The sequence below is a fragment of the Bufo bufo genome, chromosome 9, assembly GCF_905171765.1.
Source record: "Bufo bufo chromosome 9, aBufBuf1.1, whole genome shotgun sequence".
In the NCBI taxonomy this organism is placed as follows: domain Eukaryota; kingdom Metazoa; phylum Chordata; class Amphibia; order Anura; family Bufonidae; genus Bufo; species Bufo bufo.
Window position 1 is genome coordinate 156,557,647 of NC_053397.1, and position 23,091 is coordinate 156,580,737.

General features: G+C 44.3%; 1 protein-coding gene across 2 annotated transcripts in view; it reads right to left on the reverse strand.

Annotated features, from left to right (window-relative positions):
• The window catches only part of SUN2 (Sad1 and UNC84 domain containing 2), a 99,296-nt gene extending 77,236 nt beyond the window's left edge, over positions 1–22,060 (reverse strand). For both annotated transcript variants that reach the window (XM_040408510.1, XM_040408509.1), the window contains exons 1-4: positions 21,962–22,060; positions 21,630–21,741; positions 12,047–12,156; positions 1,274–1,431 (exon numbers count right to left, since the gene is read on the reverse strand). In XM_040408510.1, the coding sequence (XP_040264444.1) occupies positions 1,274–1,431; positions 12,047–12,150 (262 nt within the window). In that variant the 5' untranslated portion in view covers positions 12,151–12,156; positions 21,630–21,741; positions 21,962–22,060. The remainder of the gene's footprint in view (positions 1–1,273; positions 1,432–12,046; positions 12,157–21,629; positions 21,742–21,961) is intronic.
• Positions 22,061–23,091: the final 1,031 nt, after the last annotated feature.

A 23,091-nucleotide genomic window follows, 5' to 3' on the forward strand; every position in this document is an offset into this window, starting at 1 on the left:
AATGTGAACATCCCTGGCCATCTATGGAAGAGAGCGGTTCTGTTCACATGTGTGTTGTGGTTTCCACTGATAACAGTAACCACTGTGTATTGCTGGATCCGCCCTGCAACAGACACCACTGCGCCTAACATCCCCCACTGATTTACAATGGGGCCAGCTGGGTTCTGTTGTCATATACACAGCACTGCATGTAGCACTATTCTTCCCATCAAAACTGCCACAACTAGCAAAGTGAACACAGCCTTAAAGGGGTGATCCACCCTTTATCCGAGCTATACTTCAGGGAAATATACCTGATGTATATCTCTAACAAGATATGAACAAGGACTTAACTCCCCGTTACACAGGCTGCGAATTGGGCCAATTATGTGCATATGAATGCACATTCACAATAACTGGTGCTGCCAATCACACACCAAACAAGCAAACACTAGACTGTCGGGTGGTCGCATCTTTCACGCAGCACCAAAAACCCTCATTTATCGGCAGCGCATATGTAAAAAATGTGAATGGAAGACAAACAATTCTAACCAATGTTTGCCCTCCCCTTCCGTTTTGCATTAGGCTGTGTAAAAGGCTCTTTAAACGTGTGCAGATCAACTTGTAGATCATCAATTGGTACTTGTTATTGGCATGTCAATAGACAGAAGAAAAATCTAAGAATTTTTTAAAAGGAAGATTTTGACGTTGACAAACAGAAAATAATGTAGAAGACTTTCACTGCTATGGAAAAAGTGGTGTCATTTCATATAAAAGATGCACATACTTTATTAACGCACTGAAACATGCAGGCTGAAAGTAGCGAGATGAATGTTGTGCCCTGACAATGGAATAAGCCAGTGAGTAAGGAAGTCATACACTAGATTTTGTCAGAGATCTTGAGTCCACGTGTTAACACTCACAGGAGGACCGGTGCCTTCTTAAACAGCTAATAGGCGGGGGTCCTGGGTGTCCCACCCATACTGATGACCTATCCTCTGGAGAAAAATCTCTGCCCCTGTTTTTTTTCTTCGAAATCATGTGACATGGGTACCCCCAGAACGCTTTACCTGTGTGGGGGGAGGCATGCAACAACTAACTTCAGGTTCATCATTCCAACTGAATACATTAACGACTTCTCTTAAACTATCTACTTAAACGTCGCCAAAGGATACCCTTCTGGCATATGTATGACAATTGGCTTGCCCGAGTGTAGAGATACACAACGACATAAAAATTCTACTGTTTCCCCCTCTTAATTTTATAGTAACATTTTATACTCCATTTGTCTTACCCCATGTGGTTCCTCTATAGCTTGTTTCTTCTAGGGCTGCAGGCAAACCACTTTTGTCTTGGCTATAATAGCTTGATGTTTCACTGTAGTATGTGTGTTCAGTCGTCTGCTGTGAGGGGGGAACTCGTCTGATGGTGGTCACTTTCCTTCTAGTACTCCTGTAAGGAGAAAGGAGACTGATGGTAATATACTTTATGACGCACATACAGTATCAAACACCTTCTTACTGGTGTGTTTTAATATTTTCTTACTCTGGCCGATGCATAATTTGTGTGTGCTAGGGAGGCTCGTCCCCATCTGCCATTGGCTGTCCAACCCCCCCGACATTGGATGTTTTCATCCGTGTACAGGGTGAAGCAGCGGGGAGCAGGGTAAGTATATTCCCACAGAGGGGCCCAGCACATGGGGGGGGCTGTTGTAGATGAACGAATAGATTCACTCCTCTTTATCCCGCCATTCCCTAACCGCGCTAATTGTCAGCTTCCCTCCTATACACAGTATAGGAAGAGAGCTGTGCATCATCTGCAGGGAAGGTGTCACAGCTCAGGACTGCAGCTCTCAGCTTGTGGCTGGCTTCTCACCAGGAATGTTAACCACTTGCCATCTGGGCCATTTGCCCCCTTCCTGACCAGGCCTAATTTTGCAAAACTGACATATCTCACTTTATGTGGTAATAACTTTGGAACGCCTTTACTTATCCAAGTCATTCAGAGATTGTTTTCTCGTGACACATTGTACTTCATGATAGTCATAAATTTGAGTCAAAATATTTCACCTTTATTTATGAAAAAATCCCAAATTTACCAAAAATTTTGAAAAATTCGCAATTTTCTAAATTTCAATTTCTCTGCTTTTAAAACAGAAAGTGATACCTCATAAAATATTTATTAGCTAACATTCCCCATATGTCTACTTTATGTTGGCATCATTTTGGAAATGTCATTTTATTTTTTTAGGACGTTAGAAGGCTTAGAATTTTAGAAGCAATTCTTCCAATTTTTAAGAAAATTGCCAAAACCCACTTTTTAAGGACCAGTTCAGGTCTGAAGTCACTTTGTGGGGCCTACATAGTGGATACCCCCATAAATGACCCCATTGTAGAAACTAAACCCTCAAGGTATTCAAAACCGATTTTACAAACTTTGTTAACCCTTTAGGCATTCCACAAGAATTAAAGGAAAATGGAGATCAAATTTTTAAATTTCACTTTTTTGGCAGATTTTCCATTTTAATCAATTTTTTTCTTTAACACATCGATGGTTAACAGCCAAACAAAACTCAATATTTATTACCCAGATTCTGCGGTTTACAGAAACACCCCACATGTGGTCATAAACTGCTGTATGGGCACACGGCAGGGCGCAGAAGAAAAGGAACTCCACATAATTTTTAGATGCCATGTCCCATTTGAAGCCCCCTGATGCACCCTTACAGTAGAAACTCCCAAGAAGTGACCCCATTTTGGAAACTAGGGGATAAGGTGCCAGTTTAATTGCTACTATTTTTGGGTACATATGATTTTTTGATCATTCATTATAACACTTTATGGGGCAAGGTGACCAAAAAATTGGTTGTTTTAGCACGGTTTCTATTTATTTATTTTTACAGCGTTCACCTGAGGGGTTCAGTCAAGTGACATTTTTATAGAGCAGATTGTTACGGACGTGGCGATACCTAATATGTATACTTTTTCTCATATATTAAAGTTTTACACAATAATATAATTTTTTTGTTTCAAAAATGCTGTTTTAATGTGTCCATGTTCTGAGAGCTATAGTTTTTTTATTTTTTGAGAGATTTTCTTATGTAGGGGCTCATTTTTTGGGGGATGCGGTGACGGTTTTATTGGTACCATTTTGTGGGACATACGCGTTTTTGATCACTTGGTGTTGCACCTTTTGTGATGTAAGGTGACAAAAATTGCTTGTTTTGACACCGTTTTTTTTTTGGGTTTTTTTACGGTGTTCACCTGAGGGGTTAGCTCATGTGATATTTTTATAGAGCTGGTTTTTACGGACGCGGCAATACCGAATATGTATACTTTTTTTTTTATTTGTTTCACTTTAATACAATAATAGCATTTTTGAAACCAAAAAAATGATGTTTTAGTGTCTCCATGTTCTAAGAGCTATAGTTTTTTTTTTTTTTTGAGAGATTTTCTTATGTAGGGTCTCATTTTTTGCGGGATGAGGTGACTGTTTTATTGGTACCATTTTGTGGGACATACGTGTAACGGATCCGCTTCCGTTAATGGACGCTTCCTAGCTTGCGCCGAGGACCACAAGCACCGCACTGGACACCACAGCCACCGCAGACTCCACAACCGCCGTAGCTTAACTGGAGCCGCGCATTCTTCCTTCCACCCTGAATGAACCTCCAGCATTCAGGACCGTGTGGGAAAGATCTCTCCTCCAGGGAATATGCAGAGCATAGCAATCCCCAGCGTGATACAGCAATTCCCTCCAATAACGAGACGAGGCTGCGTTTTGAAGGGTTATATGTCCCGGGGCCATAGTCGTAGGGCAGGAGGCTAGCCATAAGTCCTCTACAATGCCCAGTGGCAAATGGCAGTTTGTCACACATCTCCCCTTTGGGGGGAAGACTAACCAGGCACCTGACCTTCTGTCGGTCAGTGCCTCCGTTAGTCGATCCACCAACCCACAGTAACCAGATGCCCGAGTAGCCCACCCACAACAAACAGGTACAAGGGTGACCCACCCACAAGAAACAGTTATTGCACCTGGGTATTTTGCTGTGGTGATGGGGCAACATGCTGTGGGGACTTGAGGGAGGGCAGAGGCCGACTGCACTCTGCCCAGCTGCCAGCTCTTCTGCTGGGGTGCTGAGACCATAGTCCGTCTCAGTAGCCAGAGGAACATGGGAGTCAGCAGGGGTTAACATCGCCTCTGTTAACCCTGAGGCCACGTTAGGAGTTAACTGGGGAGGGGAATTTGTACTTACCCCCTCCTCCTGTTGTCCTGGTGAGGGTAGTGGGGGATCTGGACAGGCTGTCCAGCATCCCGGTAGGTCCGGCGCAGAGACCGCGGTCCCATCTGCGCTGTCTGGGCGATTGGTGTCTCCCCTTGTTAGGGTAAGCTGCCGCTGGGGAGAGAGGGTGCTGCGCTCCTCTCCCTGAAACACAGGCTGTCGCTGGGGAGGAAGGACGACACCTTCGGCCCCCTGGGGTACACACTGCCGCTGGGGAGGAAGGAGGGCACCTTCAGCTCCCTGTAACACCCACTGCCGCTGGGGAGGAAGGACGACACCTTCAGCTCCCTGGGGTTCACACTGCTGCTGGGGTTGAAGGACGACACCTTCAGCTCCCTGGGGTTCACACTGCCGCTGGGGGGAAAGGACGACACCTTCGGCCCCCTGGGGTACACACTGCCGCTGGGGGGGGGGGGGGGAAGGACGACACCTTCAGCTCCCCTGGGTTCACACTGCCGCTGGGGGGGGAAGGACGACATCTTCGGTCCCCTGGGGTACACACTGCCGCTGGGGAGGAAGGAGGGCATCTTCAGCTCCCTGTAACACACACTGCCGCTGGGGGGGAAAGGACGACACCTTCAGCTCCCTGGGGTACACACTGCCGCTGGGGGGGGAAGGACGACACCTTCTGCCCCCTGGGGTACACACTGCCGCTGGGGGAGAAGGACGACACCTTCAGCTCCCTGGGGGTTCACACTGCCGCTGGGGGGGGGGGGGGGGGGGAAGGACGACACCTTCGGCCCCCTGGGGTACACACTGCTGCTGGGGGGGGGGGGGGAAGGATGACACCTTCGGCCCCCTGGGGTACACACTGCCGCTGGGGGGGGAAGGACGACACCTTCGGCCCCCTGGGGTACACACTGCTGCTGGGGGGGGAAGGACGACACCTTCGGCCCCCTGGGGCACACACTGCCGCTGGGGGGGGAAGGACGACACCTTCAGCTCCCTGGGGCTCACACTGCCGCTGGGGGGGGAGGGACGACACCTTCGGCCCCCTGGGGTACACACTGCCGCTGGGGGGGGGGGGAAGGACGACACCTTCGGCCCCCTGGGGTACACACTGCCGCTGGGGGGAGAAGGACAACACCTTCGGCCCCCTGGGGTACACACTGCCGCTGGGGGGGGAAGGACGACACCTTCGGCCCCCTGTAACTAACGTTTTTGCTGGGGCGCAGGGACGGAATACTTTGCTATCTCTGCCCGATATTCTGCTTCCTGCTGCAGATACTCCGCCAGTTCTCTCCTCACTTCTGGTACCAGTTCCTCTGTTAGGTGGGGCCCGTAGATAGCCAACCGCCTCTTCAGCATAGCGTCAAACCGTACGTGGCTATACCAGTATTCCAGCTCTGCTTGGTGTTCCCAGGATGCTGCTCCTCGCACTAGGGAAGCCATCCCACCGCTTGCCACCAATGTAACGGATCCGCTTCCGTTAATGGACGCTTCCTAGCTTGCGCCGAGGACCACAAGCACCGCACTGGACACCACAGCCACCGCAGACTCCACAACCGCCGTAGCTTAACTGGAGCCGCGCCGTCTTCCTTCCACCCTGAATGAACCTCCAGCATTCAGGACCGTGTGGGAAAGATCTCTCCTCCAGGGAATATGCAGAGCATAGCAATCCCCAGCGTGATACAGCAATTCCCTCCAATAACGAGACGAGGCTGCGTTTTGAAGGGTTATATGTCCCGGGGCCATAGTCGTAGGGCAGGAGGCTAGCCATAAGTCCTCTACAATGCCCAGTGGCAAATGGCAGTTTGTCACAATACGCATTTTTGATCACTTGGTGTTGCACCTTTTGTGATGTAAGGTTCACCCGAGGGGTTAGGTCATGTGATATTTTTATAGAGCTGGTTTTTACGGACACGGCAATACCAAATATGTCTATTTTATTAAATTTTTTCTATTTTTAACTTTTTTTTTTATTTCTTACTTGGGGAATTTTTATTTTTATTTTTTTTTACATGTGAAACCTTTTTTCTATTTTATTTTTTCAACCCTTTGGGCCAGATTTATCATTAGCTCAGGTCAGAATAATGGAGTGAAAAAGTCCCAAAAAAACGCGCAAACGCTAAAACTGCGCACAAATTTGCGACTTTTTTCTGCTCTGCGCTATGCTCGCCAGTTTTCTGAAAGTGTGTGTGCTTTCTTATGTAAATGAATCTCTAGACAGATTTACTATTGGGACTTTTTAAAAAGTCGCAAAAAAGTCGCATATTCACTCCAGTGAGGACCATGCTTATCTTATGAGACTTTTTAATAGAACATGCGACTTTTTCATAAAAACTTGTGACTTTTTCATAAAGATGTGCGACTTTTGTAAAGCTGCTTTCTGACGGATAAACTGCTACCATCAAACCACATTTATTACAGTCTTAAAGGGCCGATCATAAATCTGACTTGGCTAAAACTGACTTTAGCCATATGTGAAAGTGGAGTGAGCTGTCAGAGTAATGATAAATCTGGCCCTTTATTTTTTTATTTTACACTTTTCGTCCCCCATAAGGTCATACAAGACCTCTGGGGGACATTTACTTCACTTTTTCTTTTTTTTTTACTGTTGATTTCTCCTGTAACTGGGGCTGACATAGTACAGCCTCAGTGCAGGGCTGATCGAGGTCTCTGAAAGACCTCACACAGCTCCTGCACTCTCCAGTCCCGGCGGTCACATGACCGCCAGGCCGGAACAGGAAGCGCATAGCGCTTCCTGCTCTGCATACACAGCGCTCGGTGAGCACTGTGTATGCAGCGATCCAGAAGGCAGGGACACCTGGGCACTGTCCCTGCCTTCTCTCTGGGTTGCCCTGCTGTCACTGACAGCGGGCAACCCGATCAGCAGCTGCACGATTAGCGTGCAGCAGCACTTTCTGAACGGACGTTTTAAAAGTCTGTTCAGAAATAGAGATCCACCCATAGGATGTTTATAGTCTATGGGCGGACGGGAGGTGGTTAAGAAAATGTTATTGCATGTTGACTGAACAAATTAGGTGAGGTCCTATGTCCATACTACCAAATTACTACTAACAATTACTTTTCTTTGATTTGTTTTCTGCTCTTTCATTGCAGAATTAACTAACAAAATGATATGAAGCTTTCTTCAGTATTATTAACAAATAAAGGGATACAAGGTGAAGAATACCAGAAACTTAATAATTATATTGCTAGGGTGCTGGAGCAGGAAGATCAACCTCAGAGCTGTGCAATATGGCACCCATAGACTTCTATAGGGTCCAACTGTGCCTCCGATTCCACATCAGGGCTCCAGACAAAAAAATAAAAATAAAAATAAATATATATATATATATCTCTCAAGGAGCCATTGGCTCCTAACCTGAAAAATTTAGGAGCCAAATTTTAATTTTTAGTCGCCAAATTTAAAATACATATAATTATGGTATAATAATAAAAAAAATTAAAAAAAACAAACAAACACGTCTTACCTAGGGTTGTCATGATACCAAAATTTTGACTCGATTTCGATACCTTAAAAAAGTATTGCGATACTCGGTACCACGTGAAAAAAAGAAAACACCAAAAAAGCCGCGTGCATTCCAGATTTTATGGAACGTCTGGACCATAATAGAACAGTCCTAAACAAATTTTTGTCGGGACAAGGTGACTAAAAAAAAATGCCAAATTGCACCTTTTTTATTTATTTTTCTGTTACGGCGTTCACCGCATAGGAGATATTTTTAAATATTTTAATAGTTCGCACTTTTTTTGGGTGTGGCAATATGTAATTTTTTTTTATTGTTTATATATTTTATATGTAAAATTGGGCAAGGGGATGATTTAAACTTAAATATTTTGGTGTTTGTTTTTTTTACTTTTTATTTAAGAACTATTTCCCCCCTTAGGGGCTAGAACCTGGGATCTTTCATCCCTTGTCCTATTCACCCTGATAGAGCTCTATCAGGGTGAATAGGACTTTACACTCTCCCTGCTGCTCTGTGCATAGTACACACAGCAGCAGGGAGCCGACTATGGCAGCCAGGGCTTCAGTAGTGTCCTGGCTGCCATGGTAACCGATCGTAGCCCCAGGCTTACACTGCTGGGGCTCCAATCAGAAATGCCACTGCACCACCAATGATAATAATACTTGGGGGGGGGGGGGGGGGGGCACTGTGCCACCAATGATTTTGCTTTATAATACTAGGATACTAGGGTTGGGGGAGGGGTGCGGTGCACTGTGCCACCAATGAATATTGTTTATGCTTAATACAAACGCAGGCTGCGGGTGCCGGCCATATCCCATACCCGGCACCCAGCCTCTATGACTGCGCGCTGCGATCCGCCGCTATTAACAAGTCAGATGCCGCACCTGAGAGGTTAATAGCGGTAGATCGCAGCACGCAGTCATAGAGGCTGGGTGCCGGGTATGGAATATGGCTGGCACCCGCAGCCTGCGTTTGTATTAAGCATAAACTATATTCATTGGTGGCGCAGTGGCCACAGCCCCTCCCCTCCTCCACACTTCTATCAGCCCAATGGTGGCAGCGGCAGCAGCGGTGCAGGGGGAGGGACTGCCTCCTCCCCTGTGCTGTTGAGAAGAACATGGCACGAGCTGACAGCAGCGCGTCCCATTTCAGTTCAACTAGTGTGTGAGAAGCAGAGCATCGGCTGGTCTAGGCGCAAATGGCAACAAGACTACAAAGTCTTGTCGCCATTTAGCAATTTTAAGTCGCATTGGCGACCATTTTTGTCGCCATCTGGAGCCCTGCACATGGAGGTTTACAAAATCTGGCTGAAAAAAAATAAAAAAACCTGTACCTTATCCAATGTCGTACTACAAAGTTAAAGAAGCATTACTTCCAAGGGAGAACATTTCCATAACACAGCAAAATCCAAACTGTTCTCAACTGCTTGAATATAAGCACTTTGGTGTCAGCCTCCAAAGTGGAATGGAGACGGAACGGAGGCAAACTGATGCATTCTGAGCGGATCCTTTTCTAATCAGAATGCATGAAGGGGCAAAACTGATCCGCTTTGGACCGCTTGTAAGAGCTCTGAACGGATCTCACGAACGGAAAGCCAAAATGAGAGTGTGAAAGTAGCCTAAGTTATGTTCAGACTAGGGCTGCAGCTAACGATTATTTGAATAACCGATTAGAATTGTCGATAATTTCATCGATTAATCGGGAAAAAACACCAAAATTACAAAACAAAGAGGTTTATATGATTTTACTTGAAAAATTATGTTCAAAGGCCATATTAAAGCAAATTGTGGATGGCACTGTTATGGGGGATCTGTGGATGACACTATTATGGGGGATCTGTGGATGGCGCTGTTATGGGGGGATCTGTGGATGACACTATTATGGGGGGGATCTGTGGATGACACTATTATGGGGGATCTGTGGATGGCACTGTTATGGAGGGGAATCTGTGCACTGTTATGGGAGTGGGATCTGTGGATGGCACTGTTATGGGTAGGGGGATCTGTGGATGGCACTGTTATGGGTAGGGGGATCTGTGGATGGCACTGTTATGGGTAGGGGGATCTGTGGATGGCACTGTTATGGGTAGGGGGATCTGTGGATGACACTGATATTGGGGGGGGGAATCTATAGATTACACTATATAGCATCTTATGCTATATGTGTCATCCACAGATCCCCCTCCCCATAACAGTGCACAGATCCCCTTCCCAATAACAGTGCACAGATCCCCTTCTCCTGTTACTGGAGCTTCATTGTAAGGTAAAATAAAGATGCGCTGATTTAAAGTAAACCGCCCACCCGCATAGCAACGAATCAGCGATTATTCGATAACTGGATTCGTCGACAACGAATCCCGTTATCGAATATTATCGATAAAGTCGATTAATCATTGCAGCCCTAGTTCAGACATTTTTTGCACTCTTCATCAAGGCACTATAAGTAACTAGGAACATACAGCTTCCTGTATCAATGCTGTTTCCTCTCTGCACACCACAGGATGTGACAATGTGAAGCCAGCGCATCTCCGTCACTGACTAAAACAGTCAGCTATGTTATGTTACACAAACACACCTAAGCAAAAGGCTCAACGGGTAGATATACAAAACAGAAAAGGGCAAATAATAGTGAAGAAGTGCTGCTCAAATGTTATTTTATATGACTCATTTTTATTTGCACATACTTAGATAAAAGTTCAGAAAAGGTGAGAATTTTTGCATTTTGCATAGATCAGGAGACTTCATGTCATGTGACAGCTATACTCTTGAATGAGGTTAAATCCGCTGCACGGATGTTGCCTGTGCTTTGGGGACCGCAAATTGCGGTCCCCAATGCACGGAATGGCCAGACAATGGCAGTGTGCATGAGCCCCAAGGATGAGTTATCGCTAATGCATCGCTCGTCCCCATACTGTCCGAATGTTTGCAGGAAGCATAGCACCTATTACACGACGCGGTCTGCTGCAGGCAAACTAGGATATTTTAACATGTTAAAAGATCCTGATTACCTGATGAACGAGTGTTTGCTTGTTCATCGGGTAATCGGCGGCAGTATTACACTGTCAGATCATCAACAAGCGATCATCTTAACAATACTCTGCCTGTGTAACAGGGCCTTTAGTCTGCAGGTTATTTAGATTGCCTTCAGAAGTATAAACAATCTAGCCAATCCTGCTAGAATTCCTCATGGGGCCTAGTTGCAGCTTGTCTGAGCTGCAATATTAAGCACACCCGCTATGCTACAGGTGAAACTCGAAAAATTAGAATATCGTGCAAAAGTCCATTTATTTCAGTAATGCAAATTAAAAGGAATTGCATTAATGCAGCTTAAAATTTGAATTTTGTGAAAAGGTTCAATATTCTAGGCTCAAAGTGTCACACTCTAGTCAGCGAATTAATCCATACCCCCTGAGCAAAGGGTACCTCAAAATTGTGACTTTGGGGTTTCATAAGCTCTAAGCCATAATCATCCAAATTATAACAAATAAAGGCTTGAAATATCTCGCTTTGCATGTAAGGAGTCTCATATGTTAGTTTCACCTTTTAAAGGGAACCTGTCACCGGGATTTTGTGTATAGAGCTGAGGACATGGGTTGCTAGATGGCCGCTAGCACATCCGCAATACCCAGTCCTCATAGCTCTGTGTGCTTTTATTAGGTTAAAAAAACGATTTGATACATATGCAAATTAACCTGAGATGAGTCCTGTCCCTTAGATGAGCCCAGCACTGCCCCGCATCCTCAATCTCCTCCTTGCTCTCCGACGTCAGAAAGCTAAAGCAACGTAATCTCGTGATGCGCGAGCTAGCGCATGCGCATTTCCTTCCGTGAGGCTGATGCCAGCACAGGGAAGGAACACTATGATGACACTGCGCATGCACTAGCTTGCGCATGGCGAGATTACGGCGCTCTAGCTTTCATTATGGAGATATTATACTTCTAGTACAGTAAATCTACACAATACGGCATTCAATGGAAAATGGCACAATTTTATTATTATGGATTAGAGAAGAAATAATCTTCCTCTCTATGAAATCGGAGTAAAATATGGCAGACAGACTACTATGATTCAGGCTCCTTAGATAAATAGGATGTTAAATTGAACACTTATTTAGAAATGTAAAGTTAGAAAATTTCGTAAATGCTAAAAATGGATAGGTCGGGTTGTACTAAAACATTAACAGGCTGGACTTTGAAATGAATGTAAAATTTTCAGTTCTATGAACAAACAATGTTATCCTAGAGATGGTTCTGAAAAAGCATAAAGAATCCTTTCTTGTGCCCACATTATACATTGTCAGCAGTGTGCTTTAGACTACCACATAAAAATTCTAAGTACCGGTATATACTGACCTGACAGGGCTATCTCTGTATAAGTGTTGGCTCTCCAAGCTGCTGGTGCTGATTCTGTCATCCTCCAGATCAATGGCACCGAGGCGTTTGCTGCGTCTTGACATATTCACCTATAAGAACAGTCCTATAATAAGTCCCTGTATTTTTTACACAATTTTATTTCATTTAATAGAGGATAGTGTAACAAGCAAATTTCTAAATCACTTTAGTTAAAAAATATGCCTGCATCCACCTGAAAAAACTGCTATAAGGTCACGGCCACTAGGGTTGTCACTTCCACCTAATTTGCATGGGGGGGGGGGGGGGGGTCAGAGCTAGCCGAGATCCTAAGCCTGATAGAAAAAAAAGCTGCACAGCCTTTGAAGATTATAGGAGCCTCCTGTGTGTCTGTAAAGCCTGCATCACACTGGATGAGTTTTTTCAGTCGATAATCGCTAAAAAGCATGAACCCTCATTAGCGATCATCTTGCAGTGTAATACTGCTGCTGATTGCCAGATGAAGGAGCAAACGCTCGTTCATTGGGCAATTCAGATTTTTAAGCATGATTAAAAATCAACGCTTGCCGGCAGCAGACGTGCTGTCTAATAGTGATCTCCACCGGCAAACCACTAGACAGTATGGGGACAAGCGATGGCTGCAGAGGAGATCGCTGCATGTAACAGTAGCGGTCTCCTCCACTAGCAAGCAGGCAATTGCCTGGAAGGAAAGCTTCCCTCCCAACAATTGCTTGCGGAATCGGCCAGTGTAATATAGGCTTAAAGAGGACCTTTCACCAAAAAACATGTATAGAAACAGTTACATTACCTAATAGTGCAGCCCCCAGTAGTTGATTTAATAGGTTGGGTTGTTACAGATGCAGCAATACCAATTTTGTTCTTATTATTTTTTTGACATTGTAAAGCGTTTTTTCCCCCAACATTTTTTAATATTTTATGTTTTTGTTTTGTTTTTTACACTTGTTAAGTCCCACTAGGAGGCTTGAACAAGCATAATTTTCATAACTTCTATAATACACTGCAATCCCTCTGTCACCCCATCGGACACAATAGACAGAGGGCACTTGTGACTGCATCATAAAAGTAGTTAAAGGGCCAAGATAGAAGTTATGTTTGTAACACAAGCCTGACTGTAACAGCTGGACTTCCATTCTAGTCATATGGTATTGTGCTCCAATGTCATTCTGTGTTAAAGGGGTTCTGCAGTTTGTTCAAACCGATGATCTATCCTCTGGATAGATCATCAGCATCTGATCGGCGAGGGTCCGACACTGGGAACCCCCGCCGATCAGCTGTTTGAGAAGGCAGCGGCGCTCCAGGAGCACTGCGGCCTTCTCACTGTTTACCGCTGGCCCAGTGACGTCACGACTAGTATCAACTGGCCTGGGCGCGGCTAAGCTCCATTCAAGTGTACAGAGCTTAGCCCCGTCCAGGCCAGTTGATACTAGTCGTGACGTTACTGGGCCAGCGGTAAACAGTGAGAAGGCCGCAGTGCTCCTTGAGCGCCGCTGCCTTAACAGCTGATCGGCGGGGGTCCTGGGTGTCAGACCCCCGCCGATCAGATGCTGATGATCTATCCAGAGGATAGATCATCAGTTTGAACAAACTGCAGAACCCCTTTAAGGGGTTAATGGGACCCTGCCCTTAGCAGCTACTAAAGGGGTAATGTAGCACAATTTCTGAACCCTAAGGCTAGGTCTACACGATGACAATAAGTCGTGCGACAGATAGGGCACAACTACACTGCAACATTTGTCGTGCAACAACTTTTATAATGGCAGTTTATGGTGCCGCACTGCAACATGCTGCAACTGTCGCAGAAAAATCCATCTCGAATGGATTTTCTCCGACTGTTGCGTCGCAGTATGTTGCAGTGCGACACCATGGACTGCCATTATAAAAATTGTTGCGCGAAATTGTGCAATAAAATGTCGCGCGACAAATGTCGTCGTGTAGACCTAGTCTAAAAGCTATGTACACCTTTGGGGGCAATTTTTTTTTAATTATTGCATTGCACTCATTTTTAACTAAAAATCTTATTTTTTTTAAATGTCAAACCACTGTCTCTGTGTAGCCTTGAGTTTATCTAGTAGCAGGATCTGAAATTTCACCCTGTTGCTGAGGGGCTCCAATCTCTGACCTTACAAACACTCATTATAGCTAAGTTCTTATCTTAATGATAAGAATTTGGCCTAGATAAATGTTTTTACCTTTAATAATTTAAAGACAAGGTTTATTAGAGCACCTGCACAAAGTGAAAATAAAAAGTACATTCACACAGCTAGAAAGACAGTTAACCCTTTGTGACAGAACGGCTCAACATTTTTAATAAAGAATAATTGTAAAAAATATTCTTATCCCAAAATGAGTAAAATGCAATCATAAAAAAATAAAATAAATTGTACATAGCCTTTAAAGGTGTATTAACCCTTTTCTCTATAAAGTAAAAGAGTAGCCAAATAAAAAAGTAGCCACCAAACTGTTGTGCATCATTTCCTGTTCTCTAAATGCAGGTCCGTAATCTAAATAATGGGTGTTATCATTCTGATCATCATAGCTGCGCAACTTCACTAATAGTCTGTACTGATAAAGAAAAGTTACTTGACATTTGTAAAACATGTAAAAGAAACATCTACAGTGGCAATTCAGCATGTATGAGATTTCCAACGTAGTCCTTTCAGCCTGTATGAAAACACCTATTGTTTACCCTGCTGGCTGGATAGACATAATGATCTGCGCACATCTGTAGCGGAGGCTTCACTCAGAGCCTCTGCCTCACATGCTATCATTTGGGAAACGGCCGCCATGACGCAGATGTGCAAAGATCCTTTTGTATTATTAGTAAATGACTTAACAGCAAGGCTTGTTACTGCACGGCTAGTCAGCAATCTATGTGTCGGGAACAAAAGAGTTACGTTCCCTCACGCCTGCTACAGGATTTGTGCGGATCATTACACCTTAGATCCTGAAAACAAAGGAATGTCATAAATCCATCAATTTACTTTTCAAGTCCCCAACAAAGCCTGTTCTGAAAATAGTCACAAAATTAAACATGGGAATGTGTCATCAGAAAATGACCTGTTTACATCAAGATTTGATGTTAAACATATTTTTTATTTATTTTTTTATTACAAATTTAGTATAGCCACTGAGTTATTAAATAACATGTATCTGTATAGCGCCACCTGCTGTTTTTTCTAATTTCTTTGACCTGCTCCCTGAGAAGGCCGCACATGCTCAGTTTCATCCTTCAACTGCATCCTGAGCTGTGATAGGGAGAGCTGAGACACGCCCCCTGAGCTGCAGCAGAAAAGACACGCCTCCTGAGCTTCCAGCTTGATATAAATCTAGTAGAGCAATGAATGAGGAGATCTCTGGATCCATGTAAGGTACAGGGCTGGATCTACTATACGATGTCAGGTTTGTAATTTTTTACATTAATCATGGTATAACCCCTTTAACATGTCACTTTATTTAAAAAATATCCTCATATCCTGCACTTTTCACACTAGCCACCAGGCCTAAAATATGCCAGGACTTCGTGAGAGTAGCCGCATGGGCCATTGACACAACAGACCAGAGAGGACTCTATGAGAGAGTTTTGTAGGCCTCTGACCTGTGCAGAGGTCAGGAGGGAGCTGATAAGCTGTGATATCACCTAATGTGAATGGTGGATCGTGTATTATCTACACAAAGGTGTTATCTGTCATTGTAATCCTGCCTATGGTGATAATGAGATGACTGCTGAAAAGTTCTCTCTACAGAACAGAAAGTCTTCAGATATTGTTATGCTACTTTCACACTTGCGGCAGTGTGATCCGGCGGGCAGTTCCGTCGTCTGAACTGCCCGCCGGATCCGCCGATCTGCCGCTGACTGAAAGCATTTGTGAGACGGATCCGGGTGCAGATCCGTCTCACAAATGCATTGCAAGGACGGATCCGTCTCTCCGCTTGTCATGCGGACCGACGGATCTGTCTTGTACATTTTTTCACATTTTTACCGATTTGCGCATGCACAGGTCGGAGCGACGGATCCGGCATTCCGGTATTCTGATCCGACGTTCAGGCAAGTCTTCCGTTTTTTTCGCCGGAGAGAAAACCGTAGCATGCTGCGGTTTTCTCTTTTGCCTGATCAGTCAAAACGACTGAACTGAAGACATCCTGATGCAAACTGAACGGATTAGGGCTCTTTCACACTTGCATTGTTGGGATCCGGCGTGCACTTCCGTTGCCGGAGGTGCCCGCCGGATCCGGAAAAACGCAAGTGTACTGAAAGCATTTGAAGACGGAACCGTCTTCCAAATGCTTTCAATGTTACTATGGCACCCAGGACGCTATTAAAGTCCTGGTTGCCATAGTAGGAGCGGGGAGCGGGGGAGCGGTATACTTACAGTCCGTGCGGCTCCAGGGGCGCTCCAGAATGACGTCAGAGCGCCCCATGCGCATGGATGACGTGATCCATGCGATCACGTGATCCATGCGCTTGGGGCGCCCTGACGTCACTCTGGAGCGCCCGGGGAGCCGCACGGACGGTAAGTATGCTGCTCCCCCGCTCCCTACTACACTTTACCATGGCTGCCAGGACTTTAGCGTCCCGGCAGCCATGGTAACCATTCAGAAAAAGCTAAATGTCGGCTCCGGCAATGCGCCGAAACGACGTTTAGCTTAAGGCCGGATCCGGATCAATGCCTTCCAATGGGCATTAATTCCGGATCCGGCCTTGCGGCAAGTGTTCCGGATTTTTGGCCGGAGCAAAAAGCGCAGCATGCTGCGGTATTTTCTCCGGCCAAAAAACGTTCCGTTCCGGAACTGAAGACATCCTGATGCATCCTGAATGGATTTCTCTCCATTCAGAATGCATTAGGATAATCCTGATCAGGATTCTTCCGGCATAGAGCCCCGACGACGGAACTCTATGCCGGAACACAACAACGCAAGTGTGAAAAAGCCCTTACTCTCCATTCAGAATGCATGGGGATAAAACCGATCAGTTCTTTTCCGGTATAGAGCCCCTGTGACGGAACTCTATGCCGGAAAAGAACAACGCAAGTGTGAAAGTAGCCTTAGGCCTAAAGGCCAGTGCAAACACTGTACAATTTTAGTATATATTTTTTTTAAATATAGTGACATGGCAAAAAAAAAAAAAAAAAAAAAAACACATGGAAAATTTTACATAAAAACATGATTTAATCATTAGTTATTTTCTGAAGACACATTCCCTTTAACCACTTCCCATCTGGGCCCTTTGCCCCCTTCCTGACCAGGCCAAATTTTGCAAAACGGACATATCTCACTTTATGTGGTAATAACTTTGGAACGCCTTTATTTATCCAAGTCATTCAGAGATTGTTTTCTCGTGACACATTGTACTTCATGATAGTCATAAATTTGAGTCAAAATATTTCACCTTTATTTATGAAAAAATCCCAAATTTACCCAAAAATTTAAAAAAAATCGCAATTTTCTAAATTTCAATTTCTCTGCTTTTAAAACAGAAAGTGATACCTCATAAAATATTTATTATTTAACATTCCCCATATGTCTACTTTATGTTGGCATCATTTTGGAAATGTCATTTTATTTTTTTAGGACGTTAGAAGGCTTAGAAGTTTAGAAGCAATTCTTCAAATTTTTAAGAAAATTGCCAAAACCCACTTTTTAAGGACCAGTTCAGGTATGAAGTCACTTTGTGGGGCCTACATAGTGGATACCCCCATAAATGACCCCATTGTAGAAACTACACCCCTCAAGGTATTCAAAACCGATTTTACAAACTTTGGTAACCCTTTAGGCGTTCCACAAGAATTAAAGGAAAATGGAGATCAAATTTTTAAATTTCACTTTTTTGGCAGATTTTCCATTTTAATCAATTTTTTTCTCTAACACATCGATGGTTAACAGCCAAACAAAACTCAATATTTATTACCCAGATTCTGCGGTTTACAGAAACACCCCACATGTGGTCGTAAACTGCTGTATGGGCACACGGCAGGGCGCAGAAGGAAAGGAACTCCACATGGTTTTTAGATGCCATGTCCCATTTGAAGCCCCCTGATGCACCCTTACAGTAGAAACTCCCAAGAAGTGACCCCATTTTGGAAACTAGGGGATAAGGTGCCAGTTTTATTAGTACTATTTTTGGGTACATATGATTTTTTGATCATTCAATATAACACTTTATGGGGCAAGGTGACCAAAAAATTGGTTGTTTTAGCACAGTTTCTATTTATTTATTTTTACAGCGTTCACCTTAGGGGTTCAGTCAAGTGACATTTTTATAGAGCAGATTGTTACGGACGTGGCGATACCTAATATGTATACTTTTTCTCATTTATTAAAGTTTTACACAATAATAGCATTTTTGAAACCAAAAAATTATGTTTTAATGTGTCCATGTTCTGAGAGCTATAGTTTTTTTATTTTTTGAGAGATTTTCTTATGTAGGGGCTCATTTTTTGCGGGATGAGGTGACGGTTTTATTGGTACCATTTTGTGGGACATACGCGTTTTTGATCACTTGGTGTTGCACCTTTTGTGATGCAACGTGACAAAAATTGCTTGTTTTGACACAGTTTTTTTTTTTTTTTACGGTGTTCACCCGAGGGGTTAGGTCATGTGATATTTTTATAGAGCTGGTTTTTACGGACGCGGCAATACCTAATATGTATACTTTTTTTTATTTGTTTCACTTTAACACAATAATAGCATTTTTTAAACCAAAAAAATTATGTTTTAGTGTCTCCATGTTCTAAGAGCTATAGTTTTTTTTATTTTTTGAGAGATTTTCTTATGTAGGCGCTCATTTTTTGCGGGATGAGGTGACGGTTTTATTGGTACCATTTTGTGGGACATACGCGTTTTTGATCACTTGGTGTTGCACCTTTTGTGATGCAAGGTGACAAAAATTGCTTGTTTTGACACCGTTTTTTTTTTTTTTTTTACGGTGTTCACCCGAGGGGTTAGGTCATGTGATATTTTTATAGAGCTGGTTTTTACGGACGCGGCAATACTAAATATGTCTATTTTACTTTATTTTTTCTATTTTAATTTTTTTTTTTTTATTCCTAACTTGGGAACTTTTTTTTTTTTTACATGTGAAACTTTATTTTATTTTATTTTTTCAACCCTTTATTTTTTTTATTTTTTTTTACACTTTTCGTCCCCCATAAGGTCATACAAGACCTCTGGGGGACATTTGCTTCACTTTTTCTTTTTTTTTTCACAGTTGATTTCTCCTGTAACTGGGGCTGACATAGTAGCCCCAGTTACAGAACAAATGCACCCCTATAGAGGCTGTACAGCAGCAATCCTGCGCTGTACAGCCTCACAGCAGGGCTGATCGAGGTCTCTGAGAGACCTCACACAGCCCCTGCACTCTCCGGTCACGGCGGTCACATGACCGCCGGGCCGGAACAGGAAGCGCACAGCGCTTCCTTCTCTGCAGACACAGCGCTCGGTGAGCGCTGTGTCTGCAGCGATCGTGAAGGCAGGGACACCTGGGAACTGTCCCTGCCTTGTCTTAGGGTTGCCCTGCTGTCACTGACAGCGGGCAACCCGATCAGCAGCTGCACGATTAGCGTGCAGCTGCTATTTCTGACAGGACGTTTTAAAACGTGCTGTCAGAAATAGACGTCCACCCATAGGACGTTTATATCCTATGGGCGGACGTGAGGCGGTTAAAGGGGCAAAGTTGTCAATGTACACAGCACAACCCTATACTATACCATTACAGTATAGTATGACATTATGCAGGTTATTTAGACTAAAAGCCTGTTATTGGAATTAATGGGCTAAAAAAAAATTTACACTTCAGTTACTCAGTTAGTAATGTCCATCAGTTATTGTGACCTGAAACCAGTTATGGGTCAAAAACACAGAAAAGGTGCAGATCTTTCCATTATATATGTTATCTTTGTGTAGACTTCACTACTGGTTTTGGCTCCCAATAACTGATGGAAATAACTGACCAAATGACTGAGGTGTGAACTTGGCCTAAGGTTGAATGCAATGTCCAAAAATAACATATTTGTAGTAACATTTAATGAGATGTTTATTCTATGTAACTGCTGCCTTTGATGATGATGTTTTATGCCCTGTACTGATATGAATGAGTTTTGTTGGGTGGAGACCAGTATAGAGGACTTTTACGTATGTCTGTCATGAATACGGCACACACCCCACTTGTCACCAACACAAAACTAACAGCAAAGCAACGTTCACCTATGCATTTCCTGAAGAATTATTTTAGTACGCTAACCATTCATGTTTGTATGCTGAGGTCCTTGAAACGGACAACAAGTTGTTGTTTTGTCATCATGTCATCTATCAATTAAGTCACTCAATAAAAAGGTGACTACTAGGGATGAGCGAAGCGAGCTTCGCATGCAAGATCTGAAGTTGCTTTTCTCCGAAATGTATTTTAAGCTGTACGGAGATCCCTCTCTGTACAGCATTAAAATGTATGCGCTCCAGCGAGACGAAGTCAGTTATCATCGAAGTCTCGCGAGGCGTGGGTGAATAACTTCGGGATTTGATTTCTGAACATGATAACCATTTTAAAACTTGGTTTTGAAGCACCGAACCAAAGTACCAATCGGCACCAAAGCCGACTTCAGATACCGGTTTTAAAATGGTTTTCAAGTTCAATAATCAAGTCCCGGAGTTATTGACCGACGCCTCGCAAGACTTCAGTGATAATTTACTTCACCTCGCTGGAGCGCATACATTTTAATGCTGTACAGAGACGGATCTCCGTACAGCAGTAAAACAAATTTTGGAGCGAAGCAACTTCGGATCTTGCATCTGAAGCTCGCGTCGCTCATCCCTAGTGACTGACTACCAATGTGGCTACACCTCCTGTTGCGACTTTTGAAAAATGGCCGTCACAACGAAACTGAAAAATGTCCCAGTCTGTCTATGTATTCCACAGCCGGCTGTGGCAGGAAAAATGTATTGCCAGGTGCATCTTCCACAATTGGGATAGTCCGACAAATAACAAAAGTTACAAAGTGTTAAACCACCACGTGCGCTAAATCACAAAATAGTGTCTGCCTCATTAAAAGGGTTTTCCAGGATTTTTCTTACTGATGACCTATCCAGAGGGACACTCAATCTGCTGGTTTGGAAAGGCAGTGTCACTCCAGCCGCCTGGCAGCTCACCAAGCACAGCGCGTACATGGTATAGCTGGCGTGGTCGGCATCGCGCTCAGCCTCATTCACTTCTAGGCCACGTGACCGATGAACGACACGTTCTGGTCTAGGGAAAGCAAAGAAAAGGCTGCGACGCTCACAGGAGGAGCCTTCTCAGCGGGGGTCTGTGGTGTCGGACCCCCACCGATCAGATACTGATATAAGAAAATGTATGGGTTACAATCCACCTGACTGGTCGGTTCCTGCGCACATTTTTCCCGCCGTGCGTTGGTGAGATTTCTGTACGTCATTTGTACGTCACACCCACTTTGCTGCTACTGTGAGATGGTGCAGAGTTTCCAGCCGCAATTCTGCGTATGGAACGTACCTTTAAGAACTTTCTTAACATCGTTATATTAGTACACGGACCCCACAACCCTCCTGGGCCATTACATACCAGATGTAGAAAGACAGCGCAAGGTAAGGAAGACCTCCAACTTTTCTTCTGTGTTCAATCTGACCAGTCAATGGGTGGCACCAAATGTTCTCCAAAGTCCTTTGTGAGCAATCTGCAGAAATAAAATGGATTTTATGCCATTCTACACAGCGAATACGCAGCAGGTGTGAACGAGTTCCTGAAAGTATGATCTTCAATACAATACAAGGCTGAAGAGGCCATGAAATCACAAAGGCAAGTCGTGGTCTGGGATGAAGTGGAGCAGAAGTGCCGGGCGGCACAATGCCAGACCCAGCCGGACCACAGAACAAAGAGGCAGAAGCAGAGCCTACCCCGTGTGCGCGCAGGTGACAGGGACACAACACGCACCGTCCTGTCATCTGAGGATGCAGCTGTCTGCCAGAACCCCCCGCGGGCCGCACATTGGTCTGGCCGGCTGTCACTCAGGGCGGCAGCGCGCTCCTTGTTGGACGGTTTGAACGGGCGGGGAGGGGGAAGACGGGAGACGCTGCTTCTGCAGGAAAAGGCTGTACTTGGCTTATTGCCTCCTGAACTGCCTCCTCTATACCGCACGACGTCATGGACGCCTATAGCGGGGGGGCGAATGTAAAGCAGTACCTATTGTGTACACTGCTCCTGTCAGCGGGGTGTCACGCACTGCTCGGCCCCTCACACGCCTCTTTGTGGCTCGTCTCCCGCCCTTGTGTCTCGGCTCCCGGTCTGTCACGTGGTGTGAGCTCATCCTGGTGCCGCTTCTCTACAACAAGCCTCGGACAAACGAGCTGTGGTGGCAACTGAGCGACATCTGAGAACTGAAGCCGTAGGTTCTCTTCTGAGGGGAAGAAAAGAAAAAGATTTAGGATTTTTTTAGGATTTGTTTTTATGGCGTTCATCATACAGTATAAATTAACTTTCTTCAGTTATTAACCCTTAGGATACCAGAGGTTTTTGCGTTTTCATTTTTCTTCCCTATCTTCCTTGAGCCATAACCTTTTTATATTTCCATTCACAATACCGTATGAGGGCTTATTTTTTACAGGACAAGTTGTACTTTCTTATGCCACCATTAATTATGGCATACAATGTAGTGGGAAGCGGGAAGAAAATTCTAAATGGGGTGGAAATGGGAAAAAAGACGCAATCCCTCCACCGTTTTATGGGTTTTGTTCACACGGCGTTCCATTTGCGGCAAAACTGACCCATGCCCTTCATTCTCTGGGTCAGTACGTTTATAATGTATAGGTTTTTTATGTCTAAATAGTTAAAAATACATTTAAACTTTGAAAAAATTCATGTTTTTTTACGTCACTATATTCTGTTTCCCCTAACTTTTTTTAAAGTTATATCTACTGAGCTGTGTGTCCAGCAAAAAATTAGCCCCCAATCTGTAGTTTTTATTGATACCATTTTGGAGTGTGTGTGACTTTTTCATCACATTTTATTACATTTTTTGGGGTATGAG